Genomic DNA, 22,146 nt, shown 5'->3' with positions numbered 1-22,146 from the left:
GGTGCCTGGGTGGCTCAGTCGGTTAAATGTCCGACTTCAGCTCAGGTAATGATCTCACAGTTCGTGGGTTCGAGCCCTGCGTTGGGCTCTGTGCTGACAGCTAGCTCAGAGCCCGGAAACTTCTGATTCTGTGTCTCCCTCTCTCTCTGACCCTCTCCTGCTCATGCTGCCTCTCTCTTTCAGAAATAAATAAAACATTAAAAATTTTAAAAAAAAGCTTTAGTAATCTCCACACCCAACATGGGACTTGAACTCACAGCCCTGAGATCAAGAGTTGCATGCTCCTCACTGTCTTTCCCCAGTTCCTTTGCAGTGAATTCAATAAACTTCTATCTCCTTTATTCTGTCTTGGGTGGATTCTTTCACCTCCCTTGCCACTGGCTTTTACCCAAATTGGGTCAGGGACCTGCACTCCCAAAAGGACAACTTTATGAAGCAGGAAATTGAAGTACAGAGAGGTTAACTAACTGGCCCAAGTTGAACATCTGGCTTCAAACCCAGGGAGTCCAGCTTCTTAATTATTGGAACTACTGTTTGTAAATGATGTGAAAATGTTGGGGTTCGGAACTGACCGCCAAGAATTCTTGAGAAATCTTTGGTGCAAAAGAGGGTTTTTATTAAAGCATGGGAACAGGACCCAGAGGAGAAAGAGCTGCATTGGGGTTGTGAGGAGTCACTGATTATATACTTGGGAGTTGGGGGAGGTAAAGATTGGGGAAGTTTCCAAAAGGATTTTCATAAGCTAAAGAAGACGTGCAGGATCCTGGATGCCTTAGCTACTGTCAAGCTATTATTGTTTTTCCCTCTAGCAAAGCATTAACATTAAAACAGTTGGGAGTTCCTAGAGGACTATTCTACTGCCTGTCTCAAGTATCTGTCAATGGACTTCAGGTTATAAAGAAATTTAATTTTATCTACATTTCCTTCTGCCTTTGTTCCCCACATTAGTAGATGCTTACAGAACTTTGTAAATAAATGATTAGACAATGGGGAGTGAGAAAGAGAAGGAGAGAAATTACTTCTGAACACTAGGTCTGGCTTTGTCTCTCTTTTTCTGTCTCTACTGTTTTCTCATCTCAACTGCAGCACACTGGGAAATAACTCCGCTCTATCGGTCATGAAGGGCCAGCCCCCTGCGGTTGGTCTGTGTGTTTGTCAGTAACTCCTGCCAGGCTGAGGGGGACCCTTGAGAGGCAAGCCTACAGCCTACCCAGTCCTCAGAGCCTGGGGTCCCAGCTGCCTACAGGGGAGTCTTTCGATGGATGGAGAGTTGGACTGCCAGGCTCAACACCCTCTGGGATGCCATTTGCCTCTCACCATTAGTATCTCTGTTGTAGTCTGAGTTGTGGTTGGGAAGAGGAGGAAGAATACCTGGATTCTGAGCATTTATTTTCTTATTTTTTTAAGCTTTCTTTAAAATTTTTTATTTTTTAAGATTTTATTTTTAAGTAATCTCTACACCGAATGTGGGACTCGAACTCACAACCCAGAGATCAAGCGTTTCATGCTTTACCGACTGGGTCAGCCAGGCACCTCCTGAGTCTGGAGTTTTGAATCAAAGAAAATACAAAGAAAAGTTATTTTTCAGGGTATGCAATGCCAGGTTCTCCTAGAAATAGATACAGAAAGTGTATCTGCCATGTTGGAATGTACAAAGCAGACATACAAAGTAACATATCTGCCAAGGTGGGACGGACCCTAAGCCTTGGTGAAACTGCAAACGCCTTCCCTGACTGTACGGAATGGAAGTCCTTGAAAAATGGCGGCTTCCAGCTTCATAACTCTCATGGACGCGGCCATGTGGTTCCCTTGTCTATCCTTGTAAGAAATTGAACGGCGGAATAGAGTGTAGTACGCCATGATAACTCCTGGCGGGGCGTGGCCTCACAGCTTCTACTGAGCCTGCGCGGAGTTTAATCGCCAGGGCGCCAAGAAACGCCCACAGGAAGCGAGGGCCGGCCGGAAGTGGCCCAGCGCGGCCATTTCGCTTGGGTTGTTAACTGGGTGCAACCCGTCAGCCACAGGCGTGGGACGCTGTGGTGGTTTGGTGTATCGGCAGTGGACTCCTGTGAGGCCAATGACGGGAACTCGGCTTAGGGTGAGTGTGAGGGGTTCGGCGACGAGTGGCGAGGGTCTGCGGAGTGAGTGTTGGGGTCTTCAGTGACGGGGACTGTGGGATAGACGGCGCTTGGGTGATTGGCTCGGTCATTTTCCGTCTTTGCGTGTTTCCCGTGTGTGTATTTGGGGGGAACTAAAATTCCAAGTATTTTAATATCAACTTTTATACTGTTGGTCCTTGACAGCCGTTCATTTGAAGACGGCAAACTGGCTTCTCGGTCGCGCCTCGGGTGGCACTGGGGATGGATCAGGATTCTTGCACTGAGAGTCGTGACACCGAGGCTTTTCTTTCCAGGAAGCAACTTTATTCCAGCCGGCGTCGCTCAGTAGGGTTCCTACCCAAAGAACCGAGCCCCACACACCACGTGGCGTGGTTTTTTGTATATTTTTTACTTCTTTGTCTCCCACATATGGTAACACAAACGCACAGTCTGAGTAAGTGACCTCATGTTCAAGGTCCGGAGGGATGTTGTCACATAGGCGGATAGTAAGATTGCCTTGAGATGTTCTTTTTTTTTTTTTCTTAGGGAGCGGACCCTACCACATTCCTCCCTTTGATGCTTGGACCCCTCTATTTAGGGTCAGAGAGCATCATGTGGTTTGCATTTTTATAACATCATTACATGAGCGGACATCTCTTTTTTTTAATTAAAAAATTTTTTTAATGTTTATTTATTTTTGAGAGAGAGACAGAGCATGAGCAGAGAGGAGGGACGGAGAGAGGGAGACACAGAATCCGATACAGGCTCCAGGCTGTCAGCACAGAGCCCAACGCGGGGCTCGAACTCACGAACCGTGAGATCATGACCTGAGCCGAAGTGGGACGCTTAACCGACTGAGCCACCCAGGCGCCCCAGCTTTGCTTTTTTTTTTTTTTTTTTAAATGTTTTATTTATTTCTAGGAGAGAGAGAGAGACAGACAGCGTAAGCAGGGGAGGGTCAGAGAGAGAGGGAGTCACAGACTGAAACAGGCTCCAGGCTCTGAGCTGGCAGTCAGCACAGAGCCCGACGCGGGGCTCGAACTCACGAACCGTGAGATCATGACCTTAGCTTAAGTTGGACGCTTAACCGACTTAGCCTTCTATGCTTCCCAGGCCCCCCGTTTTTTTTTTGTTTTTTTTAATTATGGCCTCAGGGAGACTGGAGGCAGAGCATACAACCAGGGGAGCTAAGCTGCGTAACATTAAGCATCCTCCTAAAATTAGGATATGGTCGCCTGGGTGGCTCAGTCGGTTAAGTGTCCAACTTCAGCTCAGGGCATGATCTCGGGGTTCGTGGGTTCGAGCCCCGCGTCGGGCTCTGTGCTGACACCTTGGAGCTCAGAGCCTGGAGCCTGCTTCAGATTCTGTCTCCGTCTCTCTCTGACCCTCCCCTGCTCACTCTGTCTCTCTCTCTCTCTCTCTCTGTCTCCCTCACTTAGAAATAAAAGTAAATAAATAAAACAAAAAAAAAAAAAGATTATTAAAAAAATAAAATTAGGAGGATAATTCCCATGAGGCTTTTGAATCTCTCTCTCTCTCTCTCTCTCTCTCTCTCTCCCCCCGCCCCCCAAGAGTTGAAAACCATCCTCCAAAGAACTCCCCCGGGGTTCCAGCCAGTCCAGGTCTGGACTGGGACGTGAGCAGCCTTTGTCATTGGCTCTGTGATCTCCTCTAGGACTTTTTCCTCATCCTCTATCTGTAGGCAGCAGTTGCTCAGGTTAACATTTCCACAGACACCTCTCTCAGAAGCAAGCATGTAATCTCAGGCCAAGCAATGTTGGTAGATGGCATCACACATTTTGGTTTGTTGCTTGGCTAGTAAGTTACGAGCTCTGGCACTTTCACTGGTGATAGTTTTTGTAACTGCTTGTCGTCTAACGCGGTGCGGCGTGTAAATGGGAGGGTGGTAGCCCCGATACCCATCCTCTGCCCAGGTGGCAGGGCCGTAACATTGGATTATACACGAGGCCATTTATTATCTTAATTGTTAATTGTAAGGCACACTGCCTTTTTTTTTTTTTTTTTTTTTTTTTTTTTTTTTTTTTTTTTTTTTTTTTTTTTTTTTTTTTTTTTTTTTTTTGAGTCTCTCTGTCCCTCTACTCTTGAACTCTCGAATGTTTTTCTCAGGCAAGCGGGAGCAGGAAGAAAGATGGACGAGTGGTTTCTAGCACGTATGACCCTGACCAGACTGCGGGAAGTACTGTCTAAACTGTCCTTCCACATCTGTAGTACGGTCCACCCGGGACCTGCCATTTGATGGCCGTGTTGACGTTGTCTCAGGCCTCTCGCAGATGAGAAAAGTGAGACAGGCGGTGGGGATCTGGCTCAAGGTGATCTGGGGACCATTGGGTTTTCTGGGCAGTTGAGTTATAAAATCTTTGGTCCACGCACGTTGAGTTTTTAACAGAGACCGTGGTGAACGTTTTCCCCACGACGCTAGACAGGTTTTTCCAATAATTGAGCTTTTGAGAAGCCAAACCCAATAGGGCTGGGGTGTTTTTTGTTTTTTTGTTTGTTTTGTTTTGTTTTTTACTCTTAAGGTTTGTGGGGATCTAATTTTCTAGTCTCTAATGGCCATTGTTTTCCCACGTTGGTACCAACGAAGTATCCTCTCCACAAAGGGAAGGTGAGTGTTCACAGAAACCTCTCACCACATTTCCAGCCGGCCAGGGCGGCCTCGGCCAGTCCTATGGCAAAGAGCAAAGGAAGAATCAATGATCGTGAGAAACAAGGCGTGACAGTGCATCACAGTAAGGAAACGTATGAAAATAAGGGCAGACTTTTGTTTCACCGGACCATTGATTCTGCGAGCTTCTGCAGCGCGTAGCTCAGTCACCTCGTAGAGCAACTCCAGCAGTGCTGCCGTCTCCCGGAGCCTCTGGGGTTGCAGATTGCTTCCTCCATAGGGTCAGCTTGCACGGCGTTGATGGGTCAGGAATGCACTCCCAGTTTGGAGATGCCGGCTTCACTCTGCTGTGGTCAATCGGGGGACTCACTGCTACCTTTACTGCAGTAGGGGTGGACAAAATGACAGTGAACAGGTGCCTCCAGAGGGGTTTTGGGGCTTGGATATTTCATTCCTTTATCTATATTGCATCTCCTGGTTTATTTATTTATAATGTTTTTTATTTATTTCTGAGAGAGAGAGAGAGAGACAGCGTGAGCAGTGGAGGGTCAGAGAGAGAGGGAGACACAGAATAAGAAACAGGCTCCAGGCTCTGAGCTGTCAGCACAGAGCCCGATGCGGGGCTCGAACCCACAGATGGTGAGATCATGACCTGAGCCGAAGTCAGAGGCCCAACCGACTGAGCCACCAAGACATTCCCCACATCTCCTGGTTTAAAGGGGTGAGCCTCTAGTCAGATTAACAGGTAATCGTTCTCCGACCCAGTGGTGAAAGGTGGTTAAGGCAAAGCCAAGGGTCCACGTCTGTTGTTTTAGGGTTAGATTGCCTGTCTCACTTAGATTCCTCCCTTATGTCCTTAATAATGGGGGGAGGGCACCCATAAAGGATTTTATAAAGGGAGAACCCCATCTACTTCTTTAACCTCCCGCTTGCAGCTGCAGTCTGCCTCCCTGAAGGTCCCTTATCTCTCCCTGCCTAATGTCACCCCTTTCCCTATTTATTTCTCCCCTGGAACAGGGCCTGTAACTTCTGTTAGGGAGCAGGGATGGTGACCGGTCCGGCTTCTTCAAGCTGATAAGGGACGGTGTAGGGCTCCAGCAGCTAGAATCTACCCAAGGGTTAGTTGCGTGGCCCACAGTGTGGTTTTCCAGGAAGGCTGGCAGGCTGAGGCAGCATAAACATTAGCAGACACAAAGAGAAAAACACAAAGTAAAGATTATACTGACCAACAAGATGATACCTTAAGATTGTGTCTACAGTTTCCAAACCTGTGAAATAATCTAGGAGAGACCCTGACTTTGGAAACCACATAGGTCAGGGACTCTCATTACCCAGCTAATGGAGAAGCAGGGGCAGTAAGTAATCAGTGGTGACTCTATTTCCAAGAGTTTGGCCCTAACTTAATTAAAAAAATTTTTTTAAGCATCCAATGCTTGTTATTGCTGAGTGTAAGCAGACAGTGTGCTTTCTTTTGCTGTGTAAAACTTAGCTAAGCCAAACCTGGGTATTATTTTATAAAGCAGAATTTTTATTGCTTTTTGTGCCTTTTCTGCCTTGTAGGGGAAGGCCCTTACCCAATTAGTAAAGGTATTAACCCATACAAACAGATGATGGCTTTTTTTTTTTTTTTTTTACCTTGGCAACTGAGTGAGACCTAATTGTCTTTTCCTGGATAGTTAGTCTCCGGTTCCTCGATTGTCTGGGAGAGCAAGCTTGTGGTTGAAAGGATTGTTTTTAAGACATTCTTGCAGAACTGTCCTCACAACCTCGACAGGTTTTTTTTTTCAGTAAACATCCTTTGAGCCATTTCATAAGTTTTGTCTCTCCCTAAATGAAAGCCAGATGCTGTGTTTTAATAATCTTTTAGCTCTGTGAGCTTGGTAATAATAATTGCCCTGCTCAGTTATAACTATTCCGAGGGCTGGAGAGAGTGTTTAGGAGTCAGACCCCCGTTTGTTTATTTATTTTGGGGGAGGGCAGAGTAGGTGGGATTGAGTCTCCTTTAATAATTGATATAGCAGCAAACTATCTTCCTGAACCCTGGTATCTATAGCCTACAATACCCAGTAATTTTCAAAAGCTCACATAATTGTTTATCTCTCCTGAGTTAGGAGCACCAGAGTCTCTAATTTAGGTATAATGTCCCTTTCAGCAAGGGAAAAAGGGTCTCTGGCGTTATCAGGAAAGAAAAGAAAAATTAGGTTTCCCCATATACATCCCAGGGCCTGAGAGAAAAATTTAGTTAGAAGTTTTCTAGAGGTGCCCCTAATAGTTATGCTGCATTTGGATAGTTGGCCTGGAGTGGAAAAAGAGGACAGAAAAGGGAGCTCTGGTGTCAAGAAGGGAATCAACCAGTTCTTCTATACTTAGAGTTACCGAGGTTCTGGGTTTCTGATAGACCGTCGGTTTAGGGGAGCCTCTGTGAAGAGTCCCAGGCCTCGGTTAGTCCCTTCCAGGGATGTGGGTTATCTGAGCCTCACAGATAGAGGTCTGAGGGCATTCAGATCTCCGGTGATTGTTTCCATTATCAGGGGCATGGCTTAATGGGGTTTTCATTTTGGTTGTCCCCTCTGAGGACATTCTCATTTAGTGCTTGGAGCGGCCATAGAAATGGCACTTGGTGCCAGGACCTCGGGAAGTCGGTCTGACAGTACGTAAGGCCACAACTAAGGCCTTAGATTTTTTGTTTTTAAGCTTCCTTTTCTGTTTGGTTTGTAACAGTCCCGATTGGCATCTCCTAAGAGCTCCTTCAGGGTCCCTTCAAGGCCAACAGCCAATTTTTGCATTTTCTCTGAATATCTAGGGCTGACTGAGTGACAAATTTGTCTTTTAAAATTATCTCAGCCTCAGGGGTGTCAAGGGAGATAGCCATATATTTAATGAGAGCCTCCCTCAACCTCTCCAGGAAGGCCATCAGGCCCTCATTTTGTGTTTGTGAAATAGTGGCTAATTTAGCATAATATAAGGGTGAAATCTTAGATTTCCTTAATTTTTTTCCTTACCCTTCTGTTTCCTACCTGCAGGACCTTGGGGGTACAGACTGGCCAAGCAAGATTTTCTTGGTTGTCATAGGATGCACTAATTTTATTTTGGCCCAACAGTAACTTACATATTGATCAATGGCCATTTAGGGAGGGCTTAACGAGCCAAAGTCAAGGTCTTTTCCCCTGCCTTTTTCAGCAATGCCCACATAAATACGTTTCAGCCATGTGGGTATCCATTTCTGGCATACAGTGGGCTAAGTCTGGTAAAATGGCTCCCATGTATCTTAGGAAAAGCCCTTTATCTATTATGGCAAAGGCTTCCGTTCCTCTGCTAAACAAGAACAGCACAAATGTGGAGGATTTGGAGGCTGGCATCAAGGATATTGCCATTATTTTCCCAGCCTTTGGATCAAAGGAGGAGGAATTTTAATCTTAATCCTGTGTACTTGTAAAATCCATTTATTTTAACCTTAGTCCATCCTGACCACATATAAAATTTCTTTTTAGGGGCGTCTGGGTGGCTCAGTCGGTTAAGCATCCAACTTCGTCTCAGGTCATGATCTCATAGTCTGTGGGTTTGAGCTCCGCATCAGGCTCTGTGCTGACAGCTCGGAGCCTGGAGCCTGTTTCGAAATCTGTCTCCCTCTCTCTGTGCCCCTCCCCAACTTGCACTCTCTGTCTCTCAAAAATAAGTAAACATTTAAAAAATAAAATAAAAAAATTTTTTTAAAGATAATCCTTCTCAAGCCTTTTACAACTTTTCTTTTGCATTTAGATTTTGTCCCAACCCATTTTTCTCCAAATAACCAGTCTCATTTAGGACAAAATCACTTTCTTTTACCTTTAACAAAAATATATTTCCATTTTTTATATCTTTCATACCTTCTACTTTCCTACCTACAGAGTTGCTTTTCTTATTTCCAACAGTCTTAAGTACACTTAGCAGAATTTTAACTGCTAGAAACCTAGTCTCCAGTGAAAACTAAGTAGTAATCAATTGTGAACTCTGTTATATCATATCAGAATTTTTTTTAGATGACAAATTTATGAATCCATGAAACCCAAAGCATGTGTTTCGACAGTTCCAAATATCCTGATTTTTTTTGCAACTAGTGAAAAGTACAAACCTACATCTAGTAATTAGTGCTTCTTACCTCGTTAGATAGCCAATGAACTCCATCTCAATTTATCATGCAAGCAAAACTTCAACATTATGTTACCAAGGACTTTGAAAGCCATCTTAACAATTACGAAAACTATGAGACAGACAAAACTAACCATCACTTTAAGTCAACAAACTTAAATTAGCTTAAACACTGAATGCGTTTTACTTGAGTCCACGTAAGACAGTTTTTTCCCCATGGATAATTTTTACCTGGAACGTTGGTGGGGAAACTGACTTCTGTGGTCTTCGCTCCATGAACTCTTGGGGTGGGAGGAGGAGCTGATGGTCCCTGAGGCCCTGAGGAGCCAGTTATGCAGGCTGCCCTCCCCCTCCAGGTGGTACAGAAACCGGACGGGGGAAGGGAGGGCAGAAGAGACAGGTGCCAGCAGAAGAGACAGGTGCCAGCAGAAGGCAGAGGAAGAGAATTCCCAGTTTTAAATCTTGTCAGCTCAGGCAGAGGAGCAGACTCCAGGTTTGTTCTGTTTTGTTTTGTTCTCTACTAGTGGAATTAGGCAGTCCATGTCAGTCTGGAGAAGATAGGGAATTTCCCCAAAACAAAGAAGTTTCGGCAGCTGCTTAGGAATATTCTTTAAAGTCCATGTTCTGAGGTAGGACAACCAGAGAGAGTTGGGTCTAATTTTATCATAGTCATTGACCCAGGAAATGAACAAGAGACACACAGTTACAGGGCGACTCCAACCTGCCGCCCAGCGCCCAAGGCCTTAGAGGTGCTGCTTCGTTCCTTTTCCCTTGTGGACTTACTAGTGCGACCCTGGGAGGTGAGCAGGCTCCCCTTCTGCCTGTTACGGGCAGGTCTGCCAAAACGAACCGGGGTTCTTACCAGTCTGACGCCGCTCCCTGAGCCTGTTCCACGGCCTAATAGGGTACTGCATGGGGGTCCTTGCCCCAGCACGTCAGGAGGGCTAGTCTCCTGTGGATCAAGGGGTCCACTGGGGCCAGGTGAGCCGCCTCTCCCAGTGCCCTGGTGGCAAAGGAGGTGGAAACGAGTCCCAGACGAGAGCCCCCAAGTAATGTAGCCGGATCCTCGCACAGAGAGTTGTGACACTGAGGCTTTTCTTTCCAGGAAGCAACTTTATTCCGGCCGGCATCGCTCAGTTGGGTTCCTACTCACAGAACTAAGCCCCGAATGTGATGGGGTGTGGCTTTTTTATATATTTTTTACTTCTTTGTCTCCTACATATGGTAACACACAAACATGCAGTCTGATTAAGTGGTCTCATGTTACAAGGTCATGAGGGATGTTGTCACATGCGTGAATAGCAAGGTTGCCTTGATGTTTTTTTTTCCCCTTAGAGAGGGGACCCTACCACAGGGACGCTGGAGAAGTGACTCCCTGGGGGCAGTGGTTGATGCAGGGGCAAGCGGCTTCAGGGATTGGGGGATGTGGAAGGTCCTGTTATTTCATCTGGAGCAGTGTATTTGGAGACCTATAGAAATCAGTACAGTGGGGCTCTGAGTCGATGGGAGCCCATCAACTGGAGGCTTAGGAGATCAGTTAGGGGGGTTTCCGAGCCTCTTCTTAGGTCTCTCTGTTACAGAGTCTGGTCTGGATCTCGCAGTGGAAGAACCAGGCGGCACTTGGAGATCTTGGAAGGCAGGAGGTTTATTTTACACTGGTGGGCTCAGAGATCATTTTCCAGAGGGTTGAGCCCAGAGCATCAACAGAGGGAACAGTTTATAGCCTGTCACTTTGCCTTCCTGATTAATGCACGCGACAAGCAGGGTGGGAAGAAGAACCAGGAAGGGGAAGTCTTTGATCAGGGACAGGTGTTTTCTTAATCTGTCCTGTCGGCCATCTTACAACAGATTTTCCCTGTTATTCCCCACTTTGATGCCCCTTTAAATAGACCTAGTCTGTATTAGAGGGCATCATCTTTATTATGGACTGGTTCTTTCCTTAGTTCCCTGACTTTGCTTGTGACCATTCCTGACAGGTTTACAAAGTCTCCGAAGAAGAGGCAGGTGCCTTTTCTCTCGGCAGAGAAGAGGTCAAGTGCCCGTCTGTTCTGGATGGCATTTCCTGCCAGGGAACTTATTTGGCTCTGCAGGGACCCCAGGGAGTCAGCCACTTGTTGGTGCCACAGAAGAGCCTATGCCGCCTATGCCAGTCCCTGTCCCCGTGGCTATTCCCACCCCGAGGAGTACGGGGAGCAACGCTGCTCGTTTAGCCTGAACCTTGAGGCTGAAGGTGAATCTAAGCACAGTCTCTTCTTGAAGTGGGAGGCACATACATCAGTGCAACACTTCCCCAGAATGGCATTAGCAACCTTACTGGCAGGCAACCCAACAGATCGAAAGAGGTTACGCCACATTTAAGCTTTTAAACTCCGCAGACTCTTCCACTGAAGGTGCCCTGTTTTACAAATGGGGCCCAGATTAGAAGCAATCAATACCAACAGAACATCCTGTCACCATAAGAGGAAGGTGAGTGCAATCAGGAACCTCTCGCTGTTTCCCCAGCTTTCTGGGGTAACCTCTGCCAACCCGATGGCAAAGAGTAAGGACAGTCTATCTTATCAAAACAGTGATTCCTCAAGCTTCTGCCGTGCACAGACCAGCCAGCTTCTGGAGTGTGGCTGGAGCAGGGCTGAAAATCCTAAGAACTAGGACTCTCTGAAAGGGCACTTTGAGCAGGTTTGTTGGACTTGGGTCAGTCTTCCAAGTTTGGGGCTCCTCAAGATTGGCCCTCTTGACTCTGGAGTGGTGAACCCAGGGAATGATATCGGCGACCTTGAGGGCAGTAGGGGTGGTCAGAATAACGGTATGAGGCCCAGTCCACTGTGGTTTGAGAGGCCCTTTCTTCTAATCTTTGACCGAGATGTAGTCCCCTGGTGAGAAAGGGTGTACAGGGGATCCGAAAGAGATTGGGGCCCTCTCGGTGGTATATCGTTGTAACTTATCCAGGGTGGCCCCTAACGCTTACAGTTGCTCTCTCATTCCCTCATCCCCTATTTGGTGTGGGTTCCCTGGGAGGCTCCCTAGACATGGAGGGGGAGTTCAAAGGGGGAGAAACCTTGAGTTCCTGGTGTGCAACGGACATGCAGGGGGGCCACGGGCAACAGGTCTGGCCATGGGAGGTCTGATTTCCTGACACAACTTGGCTGAGGTTCCCTTGAGGGTGCGATTCATCTGCTCTACTTTCCCTGAGCTTTGAGGCGGGTAAGCAGTCTGCCAGGAACGCAGGCCCGTTAACGCTGTGGGTGGTGGCTGGTAAGCCGAAGCGGCTGCTTTGTCTGCTGGACGATTCCTCGTGCTGTAGGGCTGTCTCCCTTCTGTGTCCTTTGCAGTGAACTGTAACTTCTTTTGTGAGCCAGACGGCCTTGAGGAGCTTCAGTGTGTCCTCATTGTAGATAGCCTCACGTAAGTGTAGCAGAGGCGTCCCGGGAGTCGTGGACACTCTTGTCCTTGCTAAAGGTGAGGGCCCGGATTGAGGCACGTCACTGCATACCTGCCTTTTGAACGCCCTCTGTGATAAACTGCCACCGTCACTGTACCAGGTGAGGTCTGGGCTCTGTAGGACCTGGTCATGCAGGTCCGGTGGCTGGGACTACTTCATCAGTCACCTCAGAGCAGTCATGATCCAGTTTCCCTTCCTCAGTAGGTAGGAAAGTTGCAGAGTTCAGTGTCCGCACTGTTGTAAGAATGACCCATAGATTTTCGCAGAGAAGCCCCTGGTACTGTGCTAGCTGAGAGTTGGAGACGCCTGTCTCTGCCTCCTCAATGAGCAGAACTGTGGCTGCTAGTGCCCCAAGGCACAGGGGCCAGCCTGCTGCCACCGCGTCCAGCCTCTTCGACAGGTGTGCTACTGGCCGTTGTCAAGGCCAGCGGAACCCCGAGGGCGACCTTTTCCATCTCATGCACAAAGAAATTAAAAGGCTTTTCTATATTCGGCAGGCCAAGAGCTGGTGCCTGCCCCAAGGTGATCTTTATCTCTTACGAAGGTGGCTTCGGCCTCCTCTGTCCAGAGAGGGGGTTCTCCATCTGGGCCGAGTACTCTCTTTCCCTGGGTGAGGAGGAAGCCCGAGCATCGGACTTGCTGTTGGCACCCGATGCCCTGAGTCCGACGGGCTGGAGGATGGCCCTTGTGCCCTCCGTACAGCTCTCACGGGTATTGCTGGCCGGGAGGAGGCCATCCACATACCAGAGAAGGGTGCTGTTTGTGGCCTCCCTTAGAAAGCCGGCAAGGTCTCTGGCCAGTGCCTCCCCAAGAGGGCAGGTGATGTTTTTTTTTTAATTTCCTGTATCTGGTTCGGTCCATTCAAAGGCAAACAAGGGTTGGCTCTGGGGGGCCAAGCAGAGGCCCCCAGAAGAAGGCATCCTTTAAGTCTAGGCAGGTGAACCCAGCTGGCTGAGCCTAGGATCTGGCTGAGGAGGGTGTATGGTTTCTGGACCACAGGGTCAAGGCTTGAACTGGTCAGCTCCTCCTGGCTTTTTAACTGGCAAGAGTAGGATATTCCAGGGTGATTGGCATTAAGGCAGAATGTCTGGCTTTTTTTTTTTTTTTTCCTTTCCCCTGGATGCCTGCCCTTGCCTCTTGTGGGAGGCGATGCTGCTGCTGTCTCTGCAGTTGAGCCCCTGGGATTAATTCTACAATGACGGGGGCCCCATTGTGGGCAAGTCCAGAGGTTGTCCACGGCCCACAAACAGGAGGGCAGTTCTGAATTCAGGTGGGCTGCTGGGTTGGGCCTGGGCGCAGAATAGCCTCCATCTGGATCCAGTTGAGGACTGGTGTGTCCCATTAGCCTGAAGGTTCCTTGGGCCCCCAGCTGTGAGTATATCCCAGCCAAGGGGAGGGGTAGGGCACTCAGGTAGAGGAACTCATGCCGTACCATGTGGCCCCCGAGTCCACATAAAAGTCATAGTTGGGTCCCCCTACTTTTATTTTGCCCGTGGGCTCATGGGGCCCAGGAAGAAGTGAGCCTGGTTCCCCTCAATCTGAATCTCTTCCTTCTAGGCCTGTGAGTCTTTCTTGCAGGGTTCTTTTGCATATCGGCTGGGTTTCCGGGACTTTGCTGGGTGGGACATTTATTCTTTTAATGTCCTTTCTCCTTGCAGTAGGCTCATTGACCCCTAGCTAAGGAGGTTCTGGGCCTCCCCCGTTTTGCTGCTGGACCTTCCCCCTCCTTTTGTCAAGGTTCTCTTGTGCCTCAGGGTCAAGTGGGGTGTAAGCCTTGCATAGCCTCTCGTGATCATCCCTGGGGGATTCCCCTTGCTGCTGGGCATATTCATGGGTCTACATATTAGCCCCTGCTTGGATCCCCCTCCCCTTGCCCCCCAGAAGAGCTTCTTGATACTGGCGGCTGTGGACTGACATCTGGAGAGCACCTGCCCCTAGCCAAGGGCACAGTCTGGCCACTGCTATGGGGAAGAGAGGATCTGCCAAGTCCGGAGGTGCTGGGGAGACCAAACGTGGCAGAGTATCGGGAACCAGGGGGTTCATCTCGGGGGCAAGATTGGTACTTTCTCCGGATCACTGGCGAGAATTTGTGGAGGTCGGGACTTCTTTTGAGCTTCTGTGGAGCATTTTGTCGAGGCGACTAAGACCCTAGCCTGTCTATGTTGTTGCAGGTAAATTGCACCCAAGGGGGAAGGGTTTCAGTAATCTCTAACCAGGAGTGACACAGGAACTGATCAGGGTAGTCTGGGAATCTGGCAACAACATGCCGGACATGGCGGAAGGTGGGGACACATAAGGTTCACCCTAAAGGGCCATCCTACACCAAAAGTGGGCCGTTCTGATTCACATGATTCCAGAGTCTCCCGGAAACCGCTTCTCTGCACAGTCCCAACCCCATAATGATCCCGTGAGGCGATGTCGCAAAGACAGACAAGGGGGTGTGGGTGCCCCCTCTAATGAGGAGACCAGTCAGATGCCCGTCTGGCCATGTCCCGAAGGAACTTAGGTGATGCTTAGCCATAGCGGTCTCAGCTTTGTGACTTATGAACGGAAACTATTCCGATGCTGCCATAGACTGTATGCCATTCATCACAGAATCGCAGACGGGCCCACTCAGACTAGGTAGGCTTCTGGGACCTTAAGGGTTGTCCACCTGTGGAGCCACAGACTCGAACCCGGCAGGCAAGCCAGACCGAGTCACACATTCACACTCACATACACACCAGAGGTTATTACATTCCCTCCCACAGAATTCCTACAGATGAGACCACTGAGGCCTTGGGAGTGATCAGCTCCCCCTCCACCACTAAGGACCGGACAGACTTAGGGCCCAGGCCTTACTGGTTTCCGACGTTGGTTCCAGGTCCTCACTTGCCAAGTCTCCTCGCGTCCGGCAGGAATGGCAGAGTGGGACCAGAGCGGGCCAGCCCGAGGCAGCTGAGCTGGAGACTGCCGACATTCAGGCAAGGCACACCTCCTTTGCAATTCCTCTTTCCGTCACTGCCTCCCTGTTTTCCCAAAACAGTGGCAACAACGGGCCAGCGCTGTTGGGTTTCCCAGTCAGGAAACCAAAAGGGTCTGGATCACCCGGAGCAAGAACCAAGCAGCACTCAGAATCTGGGAAGGCAGGAGGTTTATTTTACACTGGTGGGCTCAGAGGAGATCATTCTCCAGAGGGCTGAGCCCAGAGCATCAGCAGAGGGAATAATTTATCACCTGTTACTTCTGCATTCCTCATTACTGCACACGACAAGCAGGGTGGGAAGAAGAACCTGGAAGGGGGAGTCTTTGATCAAGGACAGGTATTTTCTTATCAGTCCTGTCGGCCATCTTACAACAGATTTTTCCCTATCACTTGTGGTCGTGATAAGGGTCAGTAATTGGCAGTTGAACAGATGGACAACCATCTCCTATAGGGATGCATTAGTTGGAGCCCGTGTTGGGGATAATTCGGGGTCCTGTGGAACTCACACTCCCCAGGAGACATTTATTGGCAGGCAGTGGTGCCTGGCTGTGTCTGTGTAGTGTCGTGGAGGCATTTCGAGACCTTCTGGCCCCCCTGTGGTTCACTCCTTGGGGACTTCTGGAGGTCCTTGCTGTTGATGACTGCATTTGGGTGTGGTGTTGGGAGGCAATTCATTATGTACTGTCAAGATATGGTAGGCGATTGGAGGTCCTGATGCATGTCTGCAGGTTTTTGGGGTGAAGGTGGGGGTTAAATGCAATAAACTTATTTATTTATTTTTTTGAGAGGGAGAGAGAGAATCCCAAGCAGGCTCTGCGCTGTCAGTGTGGAGCTGGATGCAGTGCTTGAACTCACAAGCATTGAGATCATGACCTGAGCCGAAGCCAAGAGTTGGACACTTAACCTCCTGAGCCACCCAGGCATCCCTTAAGGACAGTAAATTTAAGTTTTATCTTTGTTAGAAAAAGTCTAGTGTGTTATGGATGGGCACGGAAGTGTCCAGAAGCTTGGGTTCGACATACCAGTTGTGGCCATCTCAAAGCCTCAGCTCTCTGAATGCAACAGGAGATGGAGATGGTGTTTATGAAAGCTGACCCTGTAGGGGACCACGTGGGATAGAGGCAGCTCTGCATGTGTGTGCAGTTTGGAAGGAGGCAGAGGAAGGGGCCACGGGGTGTTAAGAGTCTGACTTTGGCTTAGGTCATGATGTCATGGTTCATGGGTTTGAGGCCCACGTCGGCCTCTGTGGTGACAACTCAGAGCCTGGACCCTGCTTTGGATTCTGTTTCTCCATCTCTCTCTGCCCCCTCCCCACTCACACACTGCCCCCCCCAAATAAATAAACATTAAAGAAATAATAAGAAAAAAAAAATGGGGGCCAGAGGAAGGACTGGTTCTCTTCTGAGTGACCACAAGGCAAATTATGTAGCAGCAATCAGCTTCACTTTCCTCATCCACAAAATAGGTATAATCATGATCGTGATGTTTAGTTGAGAGGGTTATGTGCAAATTAAGCCAGGTACCCGATAACTTTACTTGCTGATATTTGTCCAGTGTTTACCACATGCCAGGCAGGTGCTGGAGGCATCATTATCCGCGCATACGAGTTTCCCGCGGCCTGTGATGAAAACTTGCATTCCCATTTTGGAAACTACAGTTAAAGTAATGTATTCGTATTTTCACAGCTAAAAGGAGGCAGGGCTACAATTAAACCTTCATCTAATCCAAAATCTTATCATGATTAATAAGTGGCTGGGATCTTCTGAACTTCTATTCCATAGCGATGGAGTTTTGGAGTGGGGAGGGGGGGACAGCCAAGAAAGAATTCTTGAAACAGATGTTTCAAGACGTTTCAACAGATGGAAAAGGTGATTTTATTAAAGCATGGGGACAGGACCTGTGGCCAGAAAGAGGCGCACTCGGGTTGTGAGGAGTGACTGGTTATATACACTATGGAGCTGGGGGAGGGAAAGGCAAAAGGGAGGTTTCCGAAAGGATTCTCATATGCTAGAGAGGACTCGCAGGATACTAGAAGCCTAGCTGTTGTCAAGCTAAAGTTGTTTTTTCTGTAGCAAAGCATTAACATGAAGATGGTGGGGAGTTCCGGGAGGAATGTTTCACTCTGCAGGGTCTCAGTATGTGTCCGTGTGCTGCAGGTTATAAGGAGATTCAATCTTATTTACGTTTCCTTCTTGCCCTTGTTCCCCACGTCACTGTGCAGGGGAGGGTGATGTTAGGGCTCCAGGAAACAGAGTCTGTGGGTTTCTGGGGGTTAGGCTATTGATAAGATTGCCTTTTTCTTGTCATTTACTAAGACATTTGTAAACTGATGGAGACTTATGCCCTGCAGGACTGTGATCTCTATCAGTTAACCATTTGTTTTCCCTTTTCCTTTGTTCTTGGGCAGCCAGGAGTGTCTGAGGAGCGTCCCAGGGATCCCACTTGGTGGGGTTGGGGGTTGCAGGATGTTAGCTGGTCCCTCATCAATAGTGTCTAGCACAGGGGCACCTGGAAGGCTCAGTCAGTTAAGCGTCCGACTCGGTTTCAGCTCAGGACCTGATCCCAGGATCGTGGGATTGAGCCCCACATTGGACTCTGTGCTGACCGCTCAGAGCCTGCTTGGGATTCTCTCTTCCTCTCTTTCTCAAAATAAATAAACACTTAAAAAAATAGTGTCTAGCACAGTGGCCTTCCCCGAAGGACCCTCAAAAATACTTGCATGGAGCAAATGTTAGATGAGTGACCGTGTGGGTGTTCCCTCTCCAGGACTTCCCAGTGTCTCTGTAGAGCCCCTGGGTCAGACCACACCATTGAGGCTGCCGATCTCCTTCGAAGCCCAGCCAGACTCTCCCCCACTGCTCTGACTGAAGTCTCCAGATGCCCACCCAGCTTCGGGCTCCCGGGAAGAGTGGAGTTGCCCGCAAGAGAGACCAAGAAGTGAAGCCCAGAGGAGACATGACTGCTGGCCACAATTTGCCCCACAGGTCCCAGGCCCTGAGTTCAGAGGTGCAGGATGGACCACGCGAGGTGAGCAGGAGCCACCCCAGGGACAGCTTCTGGAAACTGAGGGCAGAGACCGAAAGCAGCAGATTCTGGCCTCTGTGTTGCTGAGACCATGTGCCTCCCCCTGCTGTTGTGCAGGGCTGATGTCCCCTCATTCACAGGCCTTCTGTGTTATAGAGGAAACAACGGGCTGTGGAGGGGAGGGTGGGCCCTGGGGCAGAGGAAGAGGAACAGATAAGGGTGGGAAGCCCCGGCCCCTGGGAGGAAAGTGCTAACTCCTGCTCAGCTCAGCGGGGAAGATGCTTCACCCACCACTGGGTTTCCACCTGACTTCTCACCTGCTTGGTGAGCGTTGCCTGGCTTCCCTCTGTCTGCATGGTTTACAGGACTCGGAGACTAGAGCAAGAACTGTCTTTCACGGACATGTGTGGTTTTTCCTGTCTTAAAGATGAACGGAAGTGCCAGAGAACAGTGTTTCTGAATTGCCCCCAGATGTTATATTAATATTTGCCATATGGGAACAGGTGCCAGGGCCCAGCTCCAGCCAGTCCAGGGGTCCCTGAAGGATGGATGGTGTTGGCGAGGGAGGGATGAGAGAGGCCCGAGATTCTTTGTGGTCACCAGCCAGGCCTCTCTGCACTGTCTGAGACTCAACTTTATTTTATGATTTAGTGTTTGCAAGACAGCACAGAAGTGGCATTCTGATGATAAATTCTTTTATCAGTAAAGATTCTCCAGAACATTGATATGCAAAAGGTGGGGAACAGCCCAGAGGTGGCACTAGCATAGTAAAGGCAAAAGTTAGTTCTTTGTGAGTAGGGGTCAATAGCCTGTTTATCGATTAATGGGAGGTATTAAGAAAAACAGCCCTTTCAGGAACGCAGTGTGGCTCCCATAACCACAAAAGAAGTTCCTACAGTAAGTTCCTTCACAAAGTGCAATCAGCATATCAAGGCCAGAATGAGTCACTCCTAATACCAATCAACAAGGTGACTTGGAGGTTAGTGCTCAAGCAGAAACAATTGGGTGAGAGTGGATATCCGGCGCCATCTGATGGTAATAAGAGTCCGTGCAACTTCCCTTAACCTCACAAGGAGTTCTTTCTCAACCTATGAGTTCAGAAACGGCCCCCAACAAACAAGAAAGGAAGATTCTTTGGGACACTCAGATTTCCTAAATTACAGGTTAGTCTGTATTTAAAGACACTATATGTGCGTTTTAAAACAAATGAGTGGTCCTATTAATAATAGGTGCATTACTGACCTGTGATAAGTTTATAATCAGTTAGAGATGTCCTGTTTTTAAAAAGTATGGTAAATGCGTGGCTTATTACCACTGCGAACCAACATATTGTGAGAAGATTATGTATTTCAGTTATGTTTAAAGTCCTCCCAGAGCGCCCGGGTGGCTCAGTCAGTCCGACTTCGGCTCAGGTCATGATTTCGCAGTTTGTGGGTTCGAGCCCCGTGTCGGGCTCTGTGCTGACAGCTAGCCCAGAGCTTGGAGCCTGTTTCAGATTCTGTGTCTCCCTCTCTCTCTGACCCTCCCCTGCTCATGCTCTCTCTCTCTGTCTCTCTCTCTCAGAAATAAAACATTTAAAAAAATTTTTTTTAAATAAATAATGTCCCCTCAACCTGACAGAAACATTTGATAATAGAAAACATTGAAAGAGGAGCGCCTGGGTGGCTCGGTCAGTTAAGTGTCCGACTTCAGCCTCAGGTCATGATCTTACCATTCAGAGTTCCATCCCCGGTTTGGGCTCTGTGCTGACAGTCCAGAGCTTGGAGCCTCTTTCAGATTCTGTGTCTTCCTCTCTCTGTCTCTCTCTGCCCTTCCCTATCTCATGGTGTCTCTCTCTCTCTCTCTCTCTCTCTCTCTCTCTCTCTCTCTTTCAAAAATACAAACACTAAAATATGTTAAGGAAAAAAAAAACATTGAAAGAAAGGAATGTTAAAACTATTAGAATAAATGCCAAGTAAAAGTCATTAAAAAATTAAAAGATATTGGCTCCAGATATTTAAAAGTCATTCTTTTTAAAAAAATGTTTCTTGGGGTGCCTGGGTGGTTCAGTGAGGTAAGCTCATGTGATTTCAGCTCAGGTTATGATTCGTTGTTTGTGGGTTTGAGCCCCTCATCAGGCTCTGTGCTGATAGCTCGGAGCCTGGAACCTGCTTCAGATTCTTTCTCTTTCTGCCCCTCCCCTGTTTGCACTCTGTGTCTCTCTCAATACATAAAAATTTTTAAAAAATGTTTATTTTTGAGAGAGAGAGCATGAATAGGGAAGGGGTAGAGAGAGGGAGAGAGAGAATCCCAAGCAGGCTTTGTACTGTCTCCACATAGCCTGATGTGAGGCTTGAACTCAAACCATGAGGTCGTGACCTGAGCCGAAATCAAGTCAGCTGCTAAACCAGCCGCTTCACCCACTGAGTCACCCAGGTGCCCCTTCATCTTTTCTTATAAGGACCCCCGGTCATACGGGATCAGAGCCCATTCTCTGACCTCATTTTAACTTGGTTACCTCTTTTATTTATGTTTTGAAAGTTTTATTTTTGAGAGAGAGGGAGAGAGACAGACTGTGAGGAGAGTGGGGGCAGGCAGAGGGAGAGAGGGAGACACAGAATCCAAAACAGGCTCCAGGCTCTGAACCCACAAACCACGAGTTCATGATCTGAGCCAAAGTCAAGACACTCAACCAGCTGAGCAACTCAGGCTTTTAAAGGACTGTGTTTCCAAATACACACTTTGAGGTCCTGGGGCTTACGACACTGACATAAGACTTTTTTTGGGTGGGGGGAGCTTGAAGGGGAGACATAATTAAGCCCATAAACAGTGACAAACAGTACATTGTAGGAAAATGCCTTTCATGTTGCCTTGATGTGGGTTGAACTGTTAAGAGCACGACTGAAAGCATGTTCAAGTGAGTGTTATGATACGTGGTACTTCATACTGGCTCATTTCCTTTTAGATGATGAAAATAATTTTGCTGGCTTGGCCTGGTTTTCATTTTGCCATTTCAATAGACACTCACTCCCATTGCTAATTCAGATTTTCAGTGGGCTTCTCTGGTCGTGTTAGGATATTTGCCACCAGTATTTACATAGTCTTCTCATCAGGGTCCTCCCTCAGCTTCTGCCAGTACTGTGTTGTTATTCTTCACTTTTAAGCTTGTTAATCTGATCAAAATTCAATAGATGCCATTGTTGCTTTAATGTGTACTTTTGTTTTATTGGTCTTTTTCTTTTAATTGAAATATGGTTGACACGTTAACATTGGTTACGAGTGCATAGCATAGAAATTGACACGTGTATACATTATGCTACTCTCACCCTGCAAGTGTAGCTCCTATTTGCCACCACACAGCCACCACACAGTGTTGTTAACACTGTGTTCCCTACGCTGTGTCTTTCATCCTTGTGACTAATTCGTTCCGTAGCTGGAAGCCTGCACTCCCCAGTCACCGGTTCCTCCCATCTCCCCCTCCTCCCCTCTGGCAACCACCAGTTTGTCCTGTGTATTTCTGGGTCTGTTTCTGCTTTTTTTGTTGGTTCACTTGTTTTGTTTTTTAGATTCCACATAGAAGTGAAATCACACAGTATTTGTCTCTGACTTCGTTCACTTGCACAAGACCCTCCAGGTCTGTACATACTATATACACATACACACATACGTGTAACATTTATACGCACACTGTATCTTCTCTATCCGTTCAGCTGTTGTTAGACACTTGGCTTGCTTCCATGTCCTGGCTGTTGTAAATAATGTCACAGTAAACACAGGTCACGTGACCTCTTTAAAGCCTGTGTCTCCAAATACAGGCACACTTTGGGGTACTGGGGGTTAGGACTTCAATAAGTCCTAACCTTTCCAAATTAGTGTTTCCATTTTC

At 48.0% G+C, this 22,146-nt stretch overlaps 1 protein-coding gene across 4 annotated transcripts in view; it reads left to right on the top strand.

The window, feature by feature from the left end:
• The first annotated feature begins 1,986 nt into the window (after positions 1-1,986).
• The window catches only part of ZNF175 (zinc finger protein 175), a 32,303-nt gene continuing 12,143 nt past the window's right edge, over positions 1,987-22,146 (top strand). The window contains exons 1-3 of one of the 4 annotated variants that reach the window (XM_039249122.1): positions 1,987-2,098; positions 4,227-4,399; positions 18,024-18,284. In XM_039249122.1, coding sequence (XP_039105053.1) covers positions 18,135-18,284 — 150 coding nt within the window. In that variant the 5' untranslated portion in view covers positions 1,987-2,098; positions 4,227-4,399; positions 18,024-18,134. The other 3 variants (XM_039249116.1, XM_039249124.1, XM_039249131.1) reach the window with 3 other exon arrangements.

Source organism: Hyaena hyaena, unplaced genomic scaffold (genome assembly GCF_003009895.1).
Source record: "Hyaena hyaena isolate Hyena2069 unplaced genomic scaffold, ASM300989v1 scaffold_9, whole genome shotgun sequence".
In the NCBI taxonomy this organism is placed as follows: Eukaryota; Metazoa; Chordata; class Mammalia; order Carnivora; family Hyaenidae; genus Hyaena; species Hyaena hyaena.
Note: the sequence above shows the minus strand (reverse complement) of the source record. Positions and strands in the feature narration are given on the sequence as shown.